The sequence below is a fragment of the Aquarana catesbeiana genome, linkage group LG02, assembly GCF_042186555.1.
Source record: "Aquarana catesbeiana isolate 2022-GZ linkage group LG02, ASM4218655v1, whole genome shotgun sequence".
Lineage (NCBI taxonomy): Eukaryota > Metazoa > Chordata > Amphibia > Anura > Ranidae > Aquarana > Aquarana catesbeiana.
The window spans coordinates 575,085,736-575,107,795 of NC_133325.1; the positions used below are offsets into that span (position 1 = coordinate 575,085,736).

At 43.7% G+C, this 22,060-nt stretch overlaps 1 protein-coding gene across 1 annotated transcript in view; it reads right to left on the minus strand.

Moving 5' to 3' along the window:
- Nucleotides 1–20,752, minus strand: part of LOC141127585 (uromodulin-like) — a 177,164-nt gene extending 156,412 nt beyond the window's left edge. Inside the window, exons 1-4 of the mRNA XM_073614187.1 lie at nucleotides 20,652–20,752; nucleotides 15,894–15,920; nucleotides 3,812–4,006; nucleotides 3,624–3,716 (exon numbers count right to left, since the gene is read on the minus strand). Coding sequence (XP_073470288.1) covers nucleotides 3,624–3,716; nucleotides 3,812–4,006; nucleotides 15,894–15,920; nucleotides 20,652–20,700 — 364 coding nt within the window. The 5' untranslated portion in view covers nucleotides 20,701–20,752. The remainder of the gene's footprint in view (nucleotides 1–3,623; nucleotides 3,717–3,811; nucleotides 4,007–15,893; nucleotides 15,921–20,651) is intronic.
- Between the last annotated feature and the right edge of the window lie 1,308 nt (nucleotides 20,753–22,060).

Below are 22,060 nucleotides of genomic sequence, written 5' to 3' on the forward strand. Positions count from 1 at the left end.
GGGGACTTTTAGGATAAAATGGACATTCTCATGTTTGACCAAGCCTTTCTCTACTACCTCAAATATTGAAGACTTTTACAAGCATGTATTGTAAAGGAAGCTGTTGGAACAAAGACTATTCCTGTCACAAAACAAGGAGATATTTACATGGTATTGTGAATAAACAAAAGCTGCCACAGGACACAAGGTGACATAGACTTTTCTAGCATAGAGATAGCCTCACTCATTGTGTTTGAGTGGAGAACTGTTTAAATAGCTAACACCTTGGCTAACAGAACCCATTGTATGAACTTTTAGGATGGTTTAGACAAACAAGTCAGTTCTAAACACCCAGTGAGAATGTTCAAGGTCCCTCTCAACACATTAGTGAAAGTTGAATATTGTGCTAGTCAAAAATAATATAAGGTATCAATAAGGTTATCATAAGTCATTTTAAACTATCTCTGACATTGTAGGTCACAGAGACATTATAATGTTGGCGTCTGCGGACCCAACAACTTAGAAGTGTTTTAAGTAACGAATTAGTATTAGGAAAAACATATAATCATGATTATAATCTTATAAGATTGTAGCCTACACTTAAGATAAACAAATGTTCAGTGGAGATACCAGAAGTTATACAGGTATCCATATAGATAATCATTTTATGTGGTATTGATGAAATATATAACAATGTGTGTGTTTCCTAGATAGACCAGTTTACAGATATACATTTATAGAGATACAGGTATATAACCAAGTTATGTAAGGATGATTAATCAAACTTATACTGAGCGTATTGTACATTAGACCGAGTACCAGAATATCTAAAGGTATATACTTATCCTTACCATTATACCTATTATGAAAATAGAACGTATTAACTGAAAGGGATAAACTCAACACACATGTGAGACACCTGGTGGTTGAAGACAGTATTACGCGAAATCCTTAAAATTTCCAGAGAAGTTAATCATTAGGTATCCTAATCCAATAGAAAGTGAGCCAGCCCTTCTGGGCTGAACTGATGATAATTTTATTAGCTTATGATCCCAATTGGGGATAAAAGGGGGGAGAAAAAAAAGAGAAGGGAACAGACCCCACACTGGATATACTCCTGACATCAAGAAGTCTATCGATATTTAACCTTTCGAGATCCCATTGGACTTTATGACGAAAGCCAATTGACGCGCTGAAAACTTTATCGAAATTCGGTTTTCCGCTGATTGGTAAGATACAGACACCAAAGTTATTTAACTTCTGTCCTTGAGATGACGGTTTATATGGTTGAGGTTATGTATTGATGTTTTGGACTGTCTGATATTGCCCATATCTTAGAGGTTAAGTATTGATGTTTATTGTTTGTTTAGGAGTGTAGTACTACCACCGTGTTTTAGGTAATTTAAACCAATATTTACATCAATTTAAATGTCTGTAGCCCCAGGAAAGCTTTATAACTCCAATTAAAATTTTAGCTCTGTTGGTTTAATAAGTAATTCAAATGGGCAGTATGGTTCCGTTGCCTCGGTGAGATAATACTTTGAATTTCTTCCGGCCGGAGAGATTTGAAGAGGTTCTCCTCTAAGCAACGAGGGATACTGTGTTCTCGAAGACAAAGGGTAAAATTGCACCCATATTTTTCCAACAGACCATTGTGACTCCTCTGGGTAACAATAATAATTTTCCCCACTACCCCTATTGATGTTTGATAATGCATGTGTGAAGTCTCAATCACCAGAAAATTATGTTCTGTATAAAATTGTATGAATATATCCGCTAATGAATAAAAGGGAGAGTTAGTTACCTCTCAAGTTTGTTGGAACATATTTGATACTTTGGTATGAAAACCCCGTAAATAAATTAACTCAGGAAAGAATTGTGGTGTGTACCTAAAGTAAGAACTAAATTTAAAGAAATTACCGTAAGGTTGGAGGCACTGAAATAAATACTGAATCTTCATAAAGATTCCATATCACACTCACAACATTTTCAATAAAAAAACTTTGAACAAAAAAAAAATTAATTTGGGTACAGTGTTGCATAACAGTAATTGTCAAAGTATCACAGTGCCGAAAACTGAAAAATGGGCAATAAGGGGGTGAAACACGCCAGTCCTGAAATGGTTAAACATTACCAGCTTGTTGTGTGTATTTTACATCTGCATGGAGTTTAGCTTTAAAGTGGATGCAAACCCAATTACTAAAATTTCATGTAATTTCAAAAGCCATTTTTAATCTTTTCATATCTACAGCTTTTATTTAAATAACACCTGGTGCTCCTGCCATAAAAGTCCTGGTTCAGGCACTGCTGGTCATAGAGTGACAACAGTAGTGATGCTGCATTGTCACCCTGTCACATGGGCTTCTGATAGAAATTACAAGGGACACATCAACACGCATTATGAAGGCACAGACCACTGTTGTCACCATAAGGAATATGAATCTGTGATAGGGACCTTGGGTTGTAAGCTCCTTTAGGGTAGGGACTGATGGGAATGTACAATGTATATGTAAAGCGCGGCGTAAATTGACAACGCTATATATGTACCTGAAATAAAATAATAAGGAAAGCCACCCTGTAAAATGCTGTCATCCCTGGAGTACATGCATATAGAAATAAAGTGGCTGCAAAGAGGATGCAGAAGATCAGCATCACTGAGATGCAACAAGGATGAAAAAAGGTGAAAACAAATATTTATTTATTAAATGCCAATTATTAAGGATGCACTGGGGCTGATTTACTAAAACTGGAGAGTACAAAAGCTGATGTAGCTGTGCAGGATAGCCAATCAGCTTCTACCTTCAGCTTGTTCAATTAGGTTTTGACAATATAACGTGGAATTTGATTGGCTTCTATGCAGAGCTGCACCAGATTTTGCACTCTCCACTTTTAGTTTGCTAAAGCACAGTGGGGTTGATTTACTAAATTTCATTGTTAGGGAGAATGTCATTGACTTAAATGGGATGTTCTAATTTTTTAATGTTAAATAGAGCAGCCTGATGTAAATAATCCTACCAGTATATAATAGTGTTTTAATGTATGCCCAACCATATTTTCTCATGACATAAACTAATTCTACTTTATTATTTGCAGTGCCACAAAATAGTTGTGCTTTCCTGGTCCTTCTCACATTATAAGTCCATGACTTGTTGAAAACAATGCTCTCCCTGTGTGGCTGATATCCTAATCCACAGTTAAGGGTTCTATGGGCTGCCATTGCTGAACTAGCCTGATTAAAATGCTGGTTTCCTGGCTGTCATGTTGAGGATTTGGCTTCAGTCAGCAACTAAGAACAGATATAGATATCAGGATCTCTGACTTTTCTCCAGTTATAATTTCCTGCATGCTTGTTCCAGGTCAGAGATTCAGAAACCAGCACTTTGAAAATGATCACCGGTGTCAGTCCCCATAATATTCTCATGGCTGGTGTACTTTAATCAGCAAATAAAACTACTGATCCACTAAGAGCGCCATCTAATGACAAATCTACACATTTATCTACATATAATAAAATAACAAAAACATGACAGAGCAAAGCATACACTGACAAAAACCCATAATATATGCCAACCAAGCACATACTGTACATTATCTCTAATGACCAAATTGGCATTGCAAAGGAAAGAAAATAAAGAAAGCCTTACTCAGATTTCTGTACACGGTGGTATTACATTCACATATTCCTAATGAGTTGCAAACTTCATCTGTAGCACATTCCGGGTCACAGAAAGGAAAAGCTGAAGAAGACAAAGCAGAAAAATATCTTATAAATGACAAATCCTAAATGGTCAGACTCAGAAAGTTCACTCCGAACTGATATGAAAATACTTACTTGAGCAACAGGACTCCTTTTTATTGTAGAATAGGCCTTCTGGACAGCAGGATCTGAACACAGAGTTAGTGCAATCAATACCTGGAGTTGGGACACAGGTCACAGAGCGATTACTACTACATGAACATCCATTGTCAGAAGTACAGTCCCCAGAACACGAGGAAGAGTCACAAAATGTCAGATCCGCGTACGTAGCTGGGAAGAGAAGAAAAAGATGATATCAGAAGTCAGGACTTTTTGTAGTTAGTCAATTTTCAGATTAAGTAACATGACTAAAAAACATCTGCAATATCTTTAGAACTGCAAAATATATATTTGTAAAACTGGCCATAAACAATTGAAAACAGTAAAAAAAAAAAAAAAAAAAAAACACACACAACAACTTCTAATCAAAATGTGTATTATTCCCTTGGTGACGGCAATGACTTTATAGTCCTAATGTAAAATGCCCATTTACTTTGAGAATGAAAGGAAAAGGGGGAAAAACAGCCAGAACCCCATTTTCCTCATGGGATTGCGGCAGCGGGGGTTGCTAGGATCACCTCAGGTTGAAAAAATGCGGGAAAGCTTCTGATTGGCCCCCTGTTTGCTGCAGGGGTCAGCTGACCACTGTATCTGGGCAGTTTAGGGGGATCTGTGAGGAGAATTTCAGATAAAAAGGGGCTTCCGAGCCCCAGATTTCAGTCGCCTTAGTAGCAGCAAGCTGTGGTGTTCCCTCCCTTCCTCAGTCGCGGCTATTATGTGGCAGTGTCGCCTTATTTAAGGAGGACAGTTTACATATTTTAAAATTTTTTATATATTTATTGAAGTGTTGATATTATTTGAAGCAAATGTTTGTTTGAGTTATGGGGTGATTTCCCTCTTCTTTTGATGATACAGTTCGAGTCGTAGTGGCTAAACTGTATACGTGTTTTTTTAAATGGAAATAAAAGTCTATTTTATATATTAAAGCCAATAATAATAAAGGCCGTGGCCATAATTTTATCCAAAGGTAGTGTGAGTGTGTTTATTGTTTATCTAAATTCTTGCTGTCTGCTATCCGATGCTCCCAGCTGAAAACTAGGAATGTGCAACTGTGCATGCTCCTAGTTCTCAGACCTGTTGTCAGGAGGAAAAATTGTTCCTATAGTTATTGTCCAGTAAACTGATACACACCAACAATGCTATACTTGGTCTGGGCATCTAAGCCTAAAAAAAAACTGGTTATAAAGGGGTTAGCAGGCATTTGAGATCCAAAAAATAACTACACAAAACAGTTATAAATATATATAAACCATTACTTTAAGGTGCCCAAAACACTGTGCAGAGCAGACACTTTGGTGTGGAGAACAGAGAAGTGAGAATGAATCTTAAAGGCTAAAGTTCACCTTTTTTTTTTTCAAAATTCCAGCCCCCTGTGCACCAATATAGCATTCAAGTACTTTTTTTTGCAAAAATAAAGCTTTCCATTAAATCTGCAGTCACGTATCTTATTGTCCTCCATCCATGATTCCAAACGTACCTATTGCTTCTGTCTTACCTCCTTACAGACTTTAGGTCATGACACAGGAAGGAGTTGACCAGCTGACCCTTATTAGCACACACCCTGCATCATCCACCCTCCCACTCCCAGCTGCACGTTTTTTTTAAATGAAATGCAATCAATCAGTGATCACCCTTCTCACTAAATACACAATCAGATTGCATAGTGTATGGCCATCTTTATACAAGTACATAGGAGGGAGTGGACAGAAACACTCAGCTGTCAAGCTCCGTTCACATCTCTGCATAGCGGGATCCCACATGCGTTTTTTTTTTTTTTAGCGAGGTAGGGAGGTGTTTTGGAGCATTTTCACTCATCACACATAGGGCAGCCCATCCACCTGAATGGACTGCCCTACACACAGCAATTGCCCCAAAAAAGTTTCAGAACTTTTTTTAAGAGTGGAGCTTGGTGCGTTTTTACTGCAATTTTTGGTGCAGCGCATTTCTGAAATGCAAGGAAACGCACAAATGTGAATGGAGCCTCATTGTTCTTGTGTTATTTCAGTTTCAGGCCCCATTCACATCTAACATAGTGGGAGTGAATGTTTTGTGTCTTGTTTTTCCTGTGACACGCATAGGGCAGCCTGCTGATTTAAATGGGCTGTGCTATATGTGGCTTATGGGACATGTTGGCGTTTTGTGGGTTGCGTGTTTGCAGCATTTGCCACTCGTTTTTTCACATGGCAAAAATGTGTGTTTGCTTCTGTGTTTGGTGTACCGTTACCAATTAATGGCACTGAAAGCACAACTAGTAATTTTAGGTGTATAAAGGTGGCCATACACTATACAATCTGATTATACAATCTTCTTTAGATTTACCAAATGTATATAATAGGAGGAAACACCTATCTAGCCAATCACTCTTTATCCAATCAGGCAAGCCCTTGCACTACATAATTGATGGCAGATCCAAAGGAGATTGCACAATCAGATTGTATAGTGTATGGCCACCTTTATACACCTAAAATTACTAGTTGTGCTTTCAGTGCCATTAACTGTTAACACCACACCAAACACAGAAGTAAACACACATTTTGGCATGCTAAAGTGGAGGTCCGACCACCGCTGCAAAAATGAAAAGCCAGCAGCTACACATACTGTAGCTGAAAAAAAGCGCAAGTGGAGAGGCGCCTCTGGGTGCAGTCGTTTTTAAAAAAAATCAATTTAATAGACAACGTAAGATCAACTCACATGTTGTAAAAAAATGAAAAGCATGGTATCAGAAAGTCGAGATGACATTCCCACATCCTGTGACAAGATCCGTGCTGTGTACGATGACCGGGGATCTTCCGAATGATGTCATCGTCGGCTACGGAAGAGCGGCCTCAGAATGAGGCTTGGAACACAGTGGATGGCTGGCAGCAGGGGGACGACGTCATCAAAAATGGACACATTTCATGAGCGTGCGCACTTGGATGCTCTGCAAGTCGCACTTCTTCCTCAGCAGACAAAGTCTGAATACCATAGAGAGGGATTACATAAAGAAAAAAGACACAAGGGCGGAGCTTCTACTAATTTCATTATCACTTCCAACCTCCCCCTCATTGTCTCATCCAGCTCCGCCCTTGTGTCTTTTTTCTTTATTTATTCCCTCTCTATGGTATTCAGACTTTGTCCGCTGAGGAAGGAGCGCGACTTGCAGAGAATCCAAATTATGGTTACCACCTCATCCCTTTAAACCCGAACACATATTAATTACACAGGTTCTGTGCAGCTGGTGCAGCTGTGCATGGTAACCAATCAGATTCTTCAATTAAGCTTTGACAAAAAACCTGGAAGCTGATTTTTAATGCAGAACTGCACCAGATTTTGCACTCTCCAGTTTTAATAAATCAACCACATTGTGTCAGCTGTTTCAAAGGCTGGCCATACATGGTTCATTTTTTTTATTCAACCAGCAGGTTGAAGGAGAAAAAAACTAAAATATTCCTCCATCTACACAAATGGGTGGATGGAGCAGTCCTCTCTTCTGGAACATCGTGTTCTGACAGCAGCACCCGCCACTGTCAGAATACACTGATCTGCACCTAATTGGCTGTAGCAGCTGATCAATAAATTTCCAATGTATCCTTTAACAATTGAATGGTGTTTGTAAACCCTTAGATCCTTTCACACCGAGGGCGTTTTGCAGGCGCTATAGCGTTAAAAATAGCGCCTGCAATCCGCCCTCAAACAGCTGCTCCATTGTTTTCAGTGTGAAAGCCTGAAAAGTCCTGCCAGCAGCTTCTTTGGAGCGGTGAAGGAGCGGTGTGTTTACTGCTCCTCCACCGCTGCTCCCCATTGAAATCAATGGGGCAGCGCTGGGATACCGCCGGCAAAATGCCGCTATTGCGGCGCATTGCGGGCGGTTTTAACCCTTTCTCGGCCGCTAGCGGGGGGTAAAAGCGCCCCGCTAGCGGCCGAAATGCTCCGCAAATCCGATGGTAAAACGCCGATAAAAATAGCGGCATTTTACCGCCGACGCTATAGGGGGCTCGGTGTGAAAGGGGTGTTACAGACCACTTTACCCTACAGGTAAGCCTAGATTAAGGCTTACCTGTAGGTGCAAGAAATAGCTCCTTAACCTACACGGTTAAGGAGATATTTTCCTAAAAACGGGCACCGATGTCTAAAGCGCATGCGCGCCGTAGACAACGGCGCAGGCGCACTGAGCATGCCGTTAGTGAAGGTGATCATGCCGTCACTGACGGCACCCACGTGCATGCGCCAGAGTGACGTCATCGCTATTCCGGCCAGTCACAGCGCCGGAGCAGCGATACCCCGAAGTCACTCCGGGTATCATGGCAGCGGCGGAGGACGTGAACGAGGGTCGCTTCGGGGTTTCGATCTCAGGTAAGTAATTCATAATGAGCTAGGATGCTCTCCAAACTAGCTCATTATGCCTTTGTCCTGCAGGGTGTTTTTTTTTTTTTTTTTTTGATAGGGTTTACTTCCTCTTTAATTATGCCACTGTGGCTACCAAGGACATAAGGAAGGTTTACTATGCTTCATCCCTATGAAGTATGAGAGAGAGATGAAGACCATTGAGAGTGGGACTTTATGGGCACTGTATCAGAAACAAAAAAACGTGTAGCAGGTATCTCTCCAGACTGACTGAATCCACGAGGGAGAGAGAGCTGCCTGCTAGCAGCTGCGTGGGCTTCCCCCCTTCCTCTCCTCTCACACACATAGACACAATGAACTGTTTTCTATTGGAAGAGACTGAGAGCCAATCTTCAGGAAACAGCAGCAAAGAACTGTGGAATATGAAGTCCCAACACAAGGCAGCCTGACAGACTGTGTGAGGGTGCAGGACTGCAAATCCCAGGCTGCACTGCAGAGAGTCAAGAGGATTGTGGGAGAGACTAAAAAAAGCACAGGGCGGACCAGGCCGAGGAGCCTTGTTTCCTGGATCCCATAGGGAGAGTAACCCTCTGTTGTTGTGTGAGGGGATTGCGGCCTACCAAGGGGCACACAGTCTGCAGCTCCAGCCTAGAGGAACAGAACCCACATGCTTCCAGAAGGACGCTCTGCAGCAGCGCGGACTATCACAGAATCGGCCGATTCAACGGGTCAAAGACTGAAAGCCATCGCGACACATCTGCAGCCAGGAGAATAGGTTGATCGCTCTTTGGAGGACTGCTGAATGCGTACAGGATTGGTGAGGGGGCTTTGCCCAGGAATCTTATTGCCTTCCATAAAACACCACACCTGAATACTGGGCACAGACACCTGTTATCCGGATCACATAAGGAGTGCTATATCACAGCACCAGCTATTTTACATGCTTTCTCATTACCCTGTTACATTGAGGGTCCCTTGTCCACAGAGCTCCTACATGCCGGTGAAGAGAACAAACGCAAAGCTTTGCTACTAGAACATTATTATTGTTGCTCTTAAAGGGGACACACCACTGGCGTTTGTATTACTTCATTGTGTGTGTATTGGAGGTACTATAGGCCTACCTGGGGTTCCCCTTTAGCCATAGTATTCTACATCAATCAATAGCTTGTTTGTGGAGTCCATTTATTCTGTGTATGTTGTTATTATTATTTTATTGTTGCATAATGTTATTGACTGTTTTGAGAACTGTTTCAACCAAGTCCTGGCTACTTATACAGGACTTGGCTGACTAATATTACTTTAAACTTTTCTCTGGTCCAAGTAAACTTGAGAGAGCAGAACTGAGTTTGTATGTTATTACTGGGTTATTCCATTAATCACATTGTTAGGTGTGCCAGATGGGCTGGGACAGTTCTTTGGTTTTGAGAGGCGGAGTAACGGACTGAACAAACAAAAGCAGCTCCTTCGGGGGTTTTGCTATACATGTATAAAAGGTAAACATAGTAATTTATTGAAAATAGTTACAAACCAAGTGAAAACATCAACGGTAATCATCCAAACTGCTGTGTGAGCATACCCACCCCCTAATCCAGGTAGGGACCCTCCAAAGTATTACCATTGGCAAATATGCAACATAGTCAACAAAGTCATCAAATGTTGGTAGAAAGCAGGGGGCTATGAGGGGTGCGTAGCTTCACACTAGATGAACAAAGAGGTGCTCAACCTGTTTCACGTTGACAAATAACGCTTCTTCAGGGGCATAAAGGGTTAATTACCATTTCAAACCCTGTTCAAAAACAAGCACAAACAGAGTTTTAATAATAACAATTTCACGAAAATACTAACATATTGTATTCAAAATCAGTAAACCTGAATACTTCACGGAGAGTGAGATAGAGAGCCAGTGGCAAATATGGCCCCCCATGGGTAGGTAGATATGGGGATACACCTAGGTAGCGTATAGATTAGGTGTATTACTCAACATATATACACATATATAACACATATATAACCTAGAGTATACATATACTCTCTGCACTACATAATGGAACCCATAATTGTATATAACACTTACAGCAAGAGGTTGGTTTATGTAGTTTTTCGGGGTATATTTGAAGCCTGACTGACTTTCAGCGTAGTCCTGGTCATCCCAGTTGGATTGATTGGAGAAGAGTGGATATACTGTCTATATTACTGATTGTATACAGCCTCTATCCCACATGTAGTATCACAACTTCTTCCTCATGCAATTAGGGTGAAAGCACAAACATAGCCTTCTCTTTGGGGTTTCTAAGGTGCCTAGACAAGGGATACACAGACACACACTTCAAGTTGTAGAGAACCCCCCCAGGGAGAAAGGGGCACAAAAGTACTATGTTAGATTAACCTCCCTGGCGGTATTCCTGAGCGAGACTCGGGGTTGATTTTCTCTGCCAGGAGCGGTAACCCGAGTCACGTTCGGGGTAACATTGCAGAGCTGTCTGAGGAGTTCCCTTACCTTCACCTGGTGATCCAGCTACGTCCTCCGCTGTGATTGCCGGCAAGAGCGGCATCTGACTTCCTGGTTCCGTTCCCTGCGAGCAGCAGCTGTGCATGGGAGCAGAACTGGGCGGGAAATTCAAAAGTGACACACACATTCAAAAGTGACACACATATAAAAGAGGTGATACATTGTAATCTGAGAGGATCACACTGTATCATCTCAGATCTGACACTTGATCACTGTACAGTGCCCCTTGCCTGCCATTTTACTGTCATTTGTGCCCATAAAATATTTATAACATGGCACCAAAAAAGCGCCACTTTACTACAAAAGTGCTTTTGGACCAGTTGAGTGACAGCGACACAGAGTTGCTCACAGAACTGAGCGATAGTGAGTCGTGGGGAGATTTGCCGTCTGACACTGATCTGGCAAGTGACAACGGTGATGATCCTGCACCTGACCTCAGCGATGTGCGCACTTGGTGCCCTATTGACTGCGATACGGACCAGGTAGCGCCCCCAAGATTCCCCTTCACTGGATCACCTGGGATGAAGGTAGATGTTGAGCATGACAACCCTCTGGCATATCTGCAATTATTCCTCACTGAGGAGGTAATTGAAAAAATTGTCACAGAGACAAATCGCTACTAAGAGCAGCAATCCGCTATGCTGCATGCCAGGTTTTCCAGAAGCAGAAAGTGGAAACTGGTGACACAAGAGGATATCTGGCAGTTTCTATGACTCATCATTCTTCAGGGGGTGGTGGGGAAACCGCTCCAGAAATGGTACTGGACCGGACCACCAATAAGTTACTGGCCACTCTGTTTTTTGGCACCGTGATGTCAGAATACCGGTTTTTCCTCATCATGAAGTATTTCCACTTCACGAACAATGAAGAATTTGATGAGACCACGCATCCTGCGCCCAAACTAAAAAAAATCTGGGAGGTATGCCAAATTATTGTGACCAATTTCCAGCGGACCTACGTGACGGAAAGGGACGTCATCGTGGATAAAAGTTTGATGGCCTACAAGAGACGCCTAAGCTGGATACAGTTTATTGCATCCAAAAGAGCGCGGTTTGGCATCAAATCCTACATGCTCTGTGAGTCATCCACTGGGTACATCTGGAATTCGGTCATTTACACCGGTAACGGCACGAAGTTCAAGCCCAGGTACAGCGGCTATGGGATGGCCACATCATCTGTCCTTACACTGCTGGAGCCATTGCTGAACCAGGGATATTGTGTGACCATGGACAATTGCTACATGTCTCCGGAACTGTATGAGGTTTTGCTACAAAACAAGACTGATGTGTATGGTACCATTAAGCCTAACCGACATGACATGCCATCTATGTTTGCCAAGAAAAAACTAAAAACCAGAGAAATGGTTGCCTGGCAGAAGGGTAAGATGATGACAATGCGATGGCGAGACAAGAAGGACGTGTGTCTCATGAGTACTGTGCACAATACCTCCACTGCCATGGTCCACACAAAAGGTGGGAAAGATGTGCTGAAGCCTCAAGTCGTGATAGACTATAATAACACAATGGGAGGTGTCAACAGAGCCGATCAGGCAATGACATTTTATTCGGCTATGCGCAAACAGCAAAAAAAATATTATAAGAAGATTTTCAGGCATCCTCTGGAACAATGCCTTTGGAATGCATATATCCTGTACAGAGCAAAGAGTGACAAGCCTCTTGTTCATTCTGATTTTATCTTGAAAGTGGCTGAGCAGATTTTTGTCAACCACCAGACACCATCAGTAGCTGTGAACAGACCAGGACGACGTGCTGTTGACCTTGCCATCCCAGAACGCCTGACTGGTCGTCACTTTATGGACTACATACCGCCAACCGCAAAAAAGGCAGCACCTACCAGGATGTGCATGGTTTGCTGTTCAAAGAGAGATGGCAATAGAAAGAAAGTCCGAAAAGAAAGCAGGTTCCATTGTCCTGATTGTGACGTCGGACTTTGTGCTGTACCTTGTTTCAAAATTTATCACACTCAGGATGTTTATTGAATTTTCTTTGTTTGACAAATTTCATTATTTTGTTTTACATTATTGAATAAAATTATATTTTTTATTAGATTCTAATTCATGATTTTGTGTTTCAAACTTTATCACATCTGGGATGTCTACTAGAGTTTTGTTTGGTCAGGTTTAAGTAAGTAATTACTAAGAATTGCAGGCCTACAATACATAACACCAAATTTCCTTGCAAAAAAATTGTACCGCTTTTGGTACAAAATTCCGGACATAATCATACCACCAGGGAGGTTAAGCAGGGTGAAACTTACATTATATTCTGGATGTAGTTAGTACTACTCCTGGTCTGTAAGCTGCTGACCCACAACTGGAGATGATCGGCGGGTCTAAATGAGACCCTGCTGGTCATCTCCCTCTATAAAGTTTCACCTCCCTCTATAAAGTGCATTCCAACCACCACACCAGGTGCGTGCAATAAGCTCGCCACCTGGCGTGAAATGGCCCGGCTGAGGGTGCACACCCACACAGGCAGCCTCGCCGTGCATGTGCAATGCATTTTTTAGGGTGTGCCCCCCAAATCTTTGTTTATCTAGTGTATGGATTCTGACCAAATCCTTTTGGGCTGGAGCACCCCACCCCCCCATCATTGCCTCTTATTAGTGTCCACCTGTGTTATAGGAGGAGTCCTTTAATTCTCCCATTTAGAGGAGTGTATGCTCCCATGGTTCAGAGAAACAGGATCTTCTATTCTATGGATAGCGTAGGACCCAGTAATTCTGGGTACTTTGTCGCAGTAAATGGGCTTAGCACTATATGACCATATAGTGTGACCAAACCCCCATATTTTTTGAATATGTTCAGGTGTTTTTAACTAGCCTTGCAGGATAAATGTAATTTTCATATGTGTGCGCTGTAATCTTTTTTTCTTTTTTTTTCTGTGCCTTGCAAACGGCGTGGTCCGACCAGTGCAGCAATGCAATCTCCAGAGCCAGGGGAAGAGGAGCACCCCCTTGTGGCATCTGGAGGTGCCGCACCGCAAACCATAGCAGGACATGACTGAGTCTAGCCCCGTCTGTAAACAATAGCGGCGTCTTTAGCCACATATCTGCCCTCCCCAAAAAAAAACTAAATAAGGGGGGAGAATGACGGGGGAACCAACGAGCCACTCAGTAGTCCCAATACTCCTCCATGGTCCACACCTGTACCAAAAGTCAGAAAAACAACACAGAAAGCAGTTTAATACATTTTTTTTACATAAAGGTTGAATATATTATGAACAACAGCTAGAGTGATGGATAGCTGACAAATTAGGGAAAAAACACAGGATCATTAGAGGAATGGTTTATAGGAACAGACTTCATTTAAGCCAGGGGGCTGGGTAGCATTGAGTCTATCCAGAGTGTCTCTCTCTGGAGGATTTTTTGTCCTAATCACCCCCTCTTAGGTCTTTGGGGACCCTTTGGAGGGCTATAAATGTAACCAGTGAGGTGTCAAAGCCATGGTACAAGTCAAGATGTCTACTGACATCAAGCGGTAAAATGATCACACCAGTCAGTAGACATCTTGACTTGTACCATGGCTTTGACACCTCGCTGGTTACATTTATAGCTCTCGAAAGGGTCCCCAAAGACCCGAGAGGGGGTGATTGGGACAAAAAAAATCCTCCAGAGGGAGGATTATAGACAGCATATGCACTCTTCTGGGACAATCCAACTGGGATGACCAGGACTAAGTGGAAAGTCAGACAGGCTTCCAATATACCCCGCAAAACTACATAAAACAACTTCTTGCTGTAAGTGTTATATACAATTAAATTATGGGTTCCATTATGTAGTGCAGAGAGTATATGTATACTCTAGGTTATATATGTGTTATATATGTGTATATATGTTGAGTAATATACCTAATCTATATGCTATCTAGGTGTATCCCCATATCTACCTACCCATGGGGGGCCATATTTGCCACTGGCTCTGTTCCTCGCTCTCCGTGATCCACATATGTTGCTTGTAAGTATTTAGGTTTACTGATTTTGAATACAATATGTTAGTATTTTTGTGAAATTGTTAATATTAAAACTCTGTTTGTGCTTGTTTTAGAACAGGATTTGAAATTGTAAATAACCCTTTATGCTCCTGAAGAATTCAAATGAGCATATGTGTGTCACCGGCGCAAAATGTTAAATAGGAAATACTTTATATAGTGTTTTAAACCTGTAAACCTTAAATACCTGAAAAATCAATTACTACTATCAAAAAATAAATGAAAAATCGGTTGCTGCAATCAAAAAGTTCACCAATGAGTGAACCAATTATTAAAACTCTGTGCTTATTTTTGAACAGGATTTGAAATTGTAATAGCCCCCTGCTTTCTACCGACATTTGGTGACTTTGTTGATTATGTGGCATATTTGCCAATGTTAATATTTTGGATGCTCCCTACCTGGATTAGGGGCTGGGTATGCTCACACAGCAGTTTGGGTGATCAATGTGTCCATTAGACTTTTGTTGAATAGGGACAGCCAAACACTCATTGATAATCGGCCGGTCCTACTGAAGGATTGAGCATTGATTTATGGTTGTTAATTTTCTAGGATATGAGATTGCTTGATTTGGCTGTCTAAGACCTTGACGGCCATTAATTGTTGGAATCAAAATTGGAATTGTGATAAACAATGATTGTTGGGTGAGAATAGGGGTGATCGCTGATGTAGAAGTGTTGTTTTGTTTTCATATGCATATTTGAGACATTTGGGGAGAAGATGTAGCTATCTAGCAATTCTCAGAGTGGAGGAGCTGCACTTTTTTAGCAGAGAAATTCTATTTGTGTTGAGTATTTGTACTTTAACCCTTTAAGCCGGCCATAGATGGTTCGATGGTCCCTTTTGAACCAGCTGAGACTCAAACCATTTATGGGAAGTCTGAATGTACCCATCCATCGATCGACTTGGGTACAAACAGCATGTCGGATTCTCAGCATGCGATTATTGTCAGCCACTAGCAATAATCACTGCTCTCTCTGTGTTCTTCCGGCAGGGGGAATTGACCGTGGTTATAGGAAAGAAATTCGCTCCATCTATAGCCTGCCTAAGTGATTAAGTTGATGAATAAGTGCTGATGCTGATTTTTATTAACAGTCTGGCTATGAACAGTCAAACATCATCATCTAAAAATCTGTGTCTAATTTGTAATATTTAATAATTTAATGTTAAGGCTTATCATGCAGTTTTCCTGTATTTTTAAAACATGGAGTGTACTTACGGTCCGAAGGATCTATGCACTGAGCACCTAGAAATGGGCAAAAAAGAAGGAAGAGTCAAAGGCTGTATTCTAAAGTGATGTATACAATAAACTATATATAAATAAGTGTGTGTGTGTATATACATAACACACACACATTTTGTAAATTTTTAGCTGTATATGCTAACTGTAAAATATTGGAATAAATAACAACTGGCATTGTTTTTTTTTGTTTTCCTCTGATCTACATATAGTCAATCACAGTTTATTTAGAATTGGTATGTAATCTGTGTACAATCTGCCTTTCAGGTCTTTTGCATGTACATAATTCAATAAAATATCTCCCACACTTTCTTCTAAAAACATCTAACAGATTTCTCTATCCACACATGAATGAAGCTCCAGCGGCTGCCATAGTATTTTCACAGCCAGTTCCACCAGCTGTCAAAATATCTGGACAGCATCTACATCTGTTTGGATGCAGTTGCTGTTCCGCTGAGAATTTTCCGACCAGCTTCTAAAATTTTTTAGTCGAGTAATGTCAGGCAAGAAGCAGCTGACAGGGTCAACCACTGATTGAGTTTTGCCGCTTAATCGGAAACCAGGCTGAAATCAGTGTATGGACAGCTTAAAGTGGAGACTCAGCCAAACACTAACTATACTTAATTCTAATTCCACCCTCATCTGTGTATCCTGTAAAGGAGGGGTTATCAACCCCCCGGGCCACCACCCACTACCGGGCCGTGGCCTGTTTGCAGCCGGGCCACGGTGGTTGCACTGTCTGACATCGTCTCTCACTGCCCGCCCACATCACCGCTGTTCCGCCCTCACAGTGGGGCGGATTGTCACACTGCTCTTCTGCCCACGCAGCGTGGCAGAACACACCGCTACACTGCTGGAGGTGAGGCAGAGGAGCAGAGAGATGAGATAATCTCTCACCGCCCACCCATCACCGCTGTTCTCCCTCACTACCCACTACTTCAGGCTTGCCTCTGAACTAATGCGCACGCCTGTGCTGCCACCAATGCATTGACAATCTTCATGTGGTGGCAGATGACAAACCACATCTGGTGGCAGGTGACAATCCACATCTGTTGGCAGGAGACATGGCAAATGGCAAGCTGCATCTGATGGCAGGCGACGTGGCAAGTGAAAATCCGCATCTGGTGGCAGGCAACGTGGCAAGTTACATTCTGCAAGTTTGACTGATCTTCCACTTTCAGTGTTTCCTCATGGTTTAAGTGATAGAGCTCAAAAATCTTAATGTTTTCAGTGCTGGCCTTGTACTGAAAGGAAAAAATGAACAAAATACGTAGAACATCTAAGAAACCTGAAAGATCCAGACTAGTGCTTGTTCACTGGAGGACTAAAACTCCCTTTATACCCGAAATAGCTCTTTTGTGGTAATTTACTAAGGTATAGAGAATGTCTGTTTAGAGAAGTGATGTTCATTTAGCTTAGTGAATAAAGCAAACTTTGAATACTCTATAATGTGTAAAGGAAGTAAATACAGGGTTTTCCTTACACAGGGAGGTTGATTTACAAGTAAGGCAAATATACTGTGCACTACTAGTGCAGTTGCTCTGAATCTGTGGGGAAGCTCTGAAATGAGGGGAGGCCCTGCTGATTTCTATCATCCAATCATTCCTTGCATGTTTCCTTTACATCTAGAGCAACTGCACTTGCAATGCACAGACTATTTGCCTCTAGTAAATCAACCCCATAGTAGGATGGCTGGAGGAAATGCAGTTTCCATTTATTCACTAATCTAAGTGAACATCTACTTTGCTGGGTGCTCTTTTAGTAAAACAACCCCATTGACTGGAGTTTGAGCATCGACGTATTGAGCAAATGTTGGGAATGTAAATAATGAGTGGGAGTATCATGTCATTTGCATCACCACATAACCATTACATTGGAGTCTGTAGGCACACAACCCATACTTGCCAACTGTCCCGGATTTCCTGGGACATTCCCGGGACTTAGATGCCATTCCCGAATTTGTGGCGTCCCGGTAAATGTCCAGAGAAATCCGGTTCTTCATGATTTCGCATCCGCCACCGCCGCCTGCTGCCGCCGCTAGAGGTCCGCGGCCGGCGGAGACAGCCGCCATTTTTCTGTAGTTTAGGAAAACGGCGGGGGCTCGGCTCCGCCCCGCTCCGCCTCGCTCTGCCTCGCTTCGCCTACCCCCCGCCCCGCTCTGCCTCGCCCCACCTACCCCCCGCCCCGCTGCCAGTCTGATATGGAAAGGGGCGGGGGTTCTAGCCATGCGGAGGTCACCTCTGAGGTAGGGGGGGGCGCACCGCTGTGGGACTCCTGATGCAAGGGGGACACCTGATGTGAGGGGGGGTCCGCCGGGGACACCTGATGTGAGGGGGGGTCCGCCGGGGACACCTGATGTGAGGGGGGGCTCCACTGGGGACACCTAATGTGAGGGGGGCTCCGCCGGGGACACCTAATGTGAGGGGGGGCTCCGCCGGGTACACCTGATGTGAGGGGGGGCTCCGCCGGGGACACCTGATGTGAGGGGGGGCTCCACCGGGTATACCTGATGTGAGGGGGGCTCCGCCGGGGACACCTGATGTGAGGGGGGGGCTCTGCCGGGGACACCTGATGTGAGGGGGGCTCCGCTGGGGACACCTGATGTGAGGGGGAGCTCCGCCGGGGACACCTGATGTGAGGGGGGGCTCCGCCGGGGACACCTGATGTGAGGGGGGCTCCGCCGGGAACACCTGATGTGAGGGGGGGCTCCGCCGGGGACACCTGATGTGAGGGGGGCTCCGCCGGGGACACCTGATGTGAGGGGGGCTCCGCCGGGGACTCCTGGTGTGAGGGGGGCTCCGCCGGGGACTCCTGGTGTGAGGGGGGCTCCGCCGGGGACTCCTGGTGTGAGGGGGGCTCCGCCGGGGACTCCTGGTGTGAGGGGGGCTCCGCCGGGGACTCCTGGTGTGAGGGGGGCTCCGCCGGGGACTCCTGGTGTGAGGGGGGCTCCTCTGGGGACTCCTGGTGTGAGGGGGAGCTCCGCCGGGGACACCTGATGTGAGGGAGGGCTCCGCCGGAGACTCCTGATGTGAGGGGGGGCTCCACCGGGGACACCTGATGTGAGGGGGGCTCCGCCGGGGACACCTGATGTGAGGGGGGGCTCCGCCGGGGACACCTGATGTGAGGGGGGCTCCGCCGGGGACACCTGATGTGAGGGGGGCTCCGCCGGGGACTCCTGGTGTGAGGGGGGCTCCGCCGGGGACTCCTGGTGTGAGGGGGGCTCCGCCGGGGACTCCTGGTGTGAGGGGGGCTCCTCTGGGGACTCCTGGTGTGAGGGGGGCTCCGCTGGGGACTCCTGGTGTGAGGGGGGCTCCGCCGGGGACTCCTGGTGTGAGGGGGGCTCCGCTGGGGACTCCTGGTGTGAGGGGGGGCTCCGCCGGGGACTCCTGGTGTGAGGGGGGGCTCCGCCGGGGACTCCTGGTGTGAGGGGGGGCTCCGCCGGGGACTCCTGGTGTGAGGGGGGCTCCGCCGGGGACTCCTGGTGTGAGGGGGGGCTCTGCTGGGGACTCCTGGTGTGAGGGGGGGCTCCGCTGGGGACATCTGATGTAAGGGGGGCTCCGCTGGGGGCACCTGATGCAAGGACGAACTCTGCTGGGACATCTGACGCAAGGACGGATGGCTGGTGGCAGGCGACGTGGCTAGTGACACGCTCAGGGATCCCACTGATTCTGCATTATGGTGAGTTGAATGATTTCATGTTATATTAATAATAGAAATAATTCACTTCAGTCATCCTGACACCATAACAACCATGGTGCCGGGATGATTGAAGTGCTAACACCAAGTGTTTGGAGTATCTTTATCTGCTGATTGTTAAACTTTCTAGAATACACACATTTTTATTGTGTAGGATCTGGGACTGCTGTCCCGTCATTCCCCTCTCCCCCTCTCCATCCCTTCCCCTCTCCATCCCTCTCCATCCCTCATTCATCTCAGACCGTAACCACACCCTCCTGAGCCACGCCCATTTAAGCCACGCCCACTATGTTGCGTAAACCACGCCCATTTTTTGCCGCAAAGCACGCCACACTTGTATATTTTTCGTAAGTCACGCCTACAAACGAATGCCCCGCCCCTAATTATTGTACGACTCCGCCTACAGCCACAAAAGTGTCACACGTTTTTTTTTTTACAATGTTGGCAACTATGACAACCTTAGGTGTCCAAAGCAACATCCCTCTGCTGGGAACTTTTTTACACAGAATATTTTTTGTAAATGACTGATCCTAACCTGTTTTAGAATATTGTTACAATGAGTAATAGTATAAATCCATGTAAAATTAGCTTTAGTTAAAAGACTGCATTTTCCTATGATAATAGACAAATTTTGCTTGATAATTATACAGGGAAAGGCCCCTCTTTACTTTTCCACCTATAGTACTGGCCTAATGTGCCTATTGCATCCAGTTCTTGCACCCAATTTACATAAAGAAGAGACCCACTGCTGTAACTACTGAATTGAATCATAGGCACAGGAAGAGTGACAGTTAGCTCTCGGTTCTATAGCTTTAGTAGTGCTTTAATAGGGCAAAATTCAATACATTCTGCAGTTTCAGCAAAGCTGGAAATACACAAGTTTATATTTAAATATTAAAATGATTCTGTATGAGTGAGAGATATACTGTAACTAAATTATCTGTACAAATACCGAGGGTTAAGCTGTAATATTCAAATATAAAGTACTAGTTTAGGAATTATTTAGCACTGACTTATAAATTGCAATCTGCAGAAACTTACCTGCATATTCGACAAGAACAGGCAATGCAATAAAAAAGAGTAGCTTCATTTGTGCTGGTATATCTGGTCCTGAATATAAGCTGAATACCCTATCAGACCAAAGACCAAAAATGCAGAAATCTTCACTTACAGCTGACCTTATAGATAAGGGGGTGGGAGCAAACGATAAAGTAGGCCGAATAATCAGAAATTGCAAAAAGTAATATGATGCCAAAACCCCAGGACTGTCCTAATTGGCCAAGGCTGACTTACCTTTTTAACTTGTTTGGCGCTCACTTCCTGTCAGTCAGGTTCTAATTTCACAACAGTCTTCAGTTCATGAGAATGTACACGGCCTGCAATTTTTAACATAAGAATGCGACTGATCAGACCAAGTGTCCCTGTTCACATGTGAAAGAGAGACCTACCTTACCCCCAGGTCACACTTCTAGCATAACCCACACACAACAATGTGCGTCTCTGGAAATTTTCTATATTTTTAACAAGCCTTTAAAAAAATATTACATTTTTTAATCATATTTAGCTGTGTATGACACTAGAAGGCTTGTTTAACAAAGCAGTGCAGAATGCAATAAGCTACATTACCAAACAATCACAACACATTTTCCTATTATTCTGACTGCAATAACCTGAGTACATACCTCCCAACTCTCCCTGATTTCAAGGGACTGTCCCTGATTTAGAACAATGTCCCCCTGTCCCTCATTCCTCCTCATTTGTCCCTCATTTAGGTCTGATCTATATAGTTGTATATAAAATCCACTTTTTATCTATCAAAAAGTGTTTTCCAGCGCTAAACCTTTCATCTGATTTCTAAATTGCTGCATTTGTAAATTCCAAAAGCCAATATAAAGGAATAGTAGTGGTAAAAAAAGCACTTGTAGGTTTAGCCAATCTTGATTTTTTTGTACAATTTTCCTTTAAGGGGGTGTGGCAAGGGGTGTGTCCTATGCCTGCATACTTTTGCTGATAGGTGTCCCTCATTCCCATGTCAAAAAGTTAGGAGGTATGTGAGTGTGAGCGGTTCAATTATATCTAAACCCCAAAACATTATTATATTGCAGCTTACCAGTTCTTAGTGGTGCTGGGTGCATTGGTTTTCTTTTTTTCTAAGAACATTTTCAGCAGGTACAGAAGATACTTGTTGATCTTGTAGGGCCATTGTAGCTTTCTGTGAGCTGTAAACACAGCACAAACATCCTTATATTCCTTGCGAAACTACTAGTCTCATCAATCCCCAATGTGCTGGAAATGAACAAAGGCGGATTTTTGAAGTCCAGCCTGTGTGACAACCACTATCATAGATACTGTGGAGAAACTATTATAACAACAAACGGACAGGAAGCCTGTTATTTGCAGGATTACCAGGTGAAACAAGTCTGAAAAATGAAACCAATTACAGCTATCTC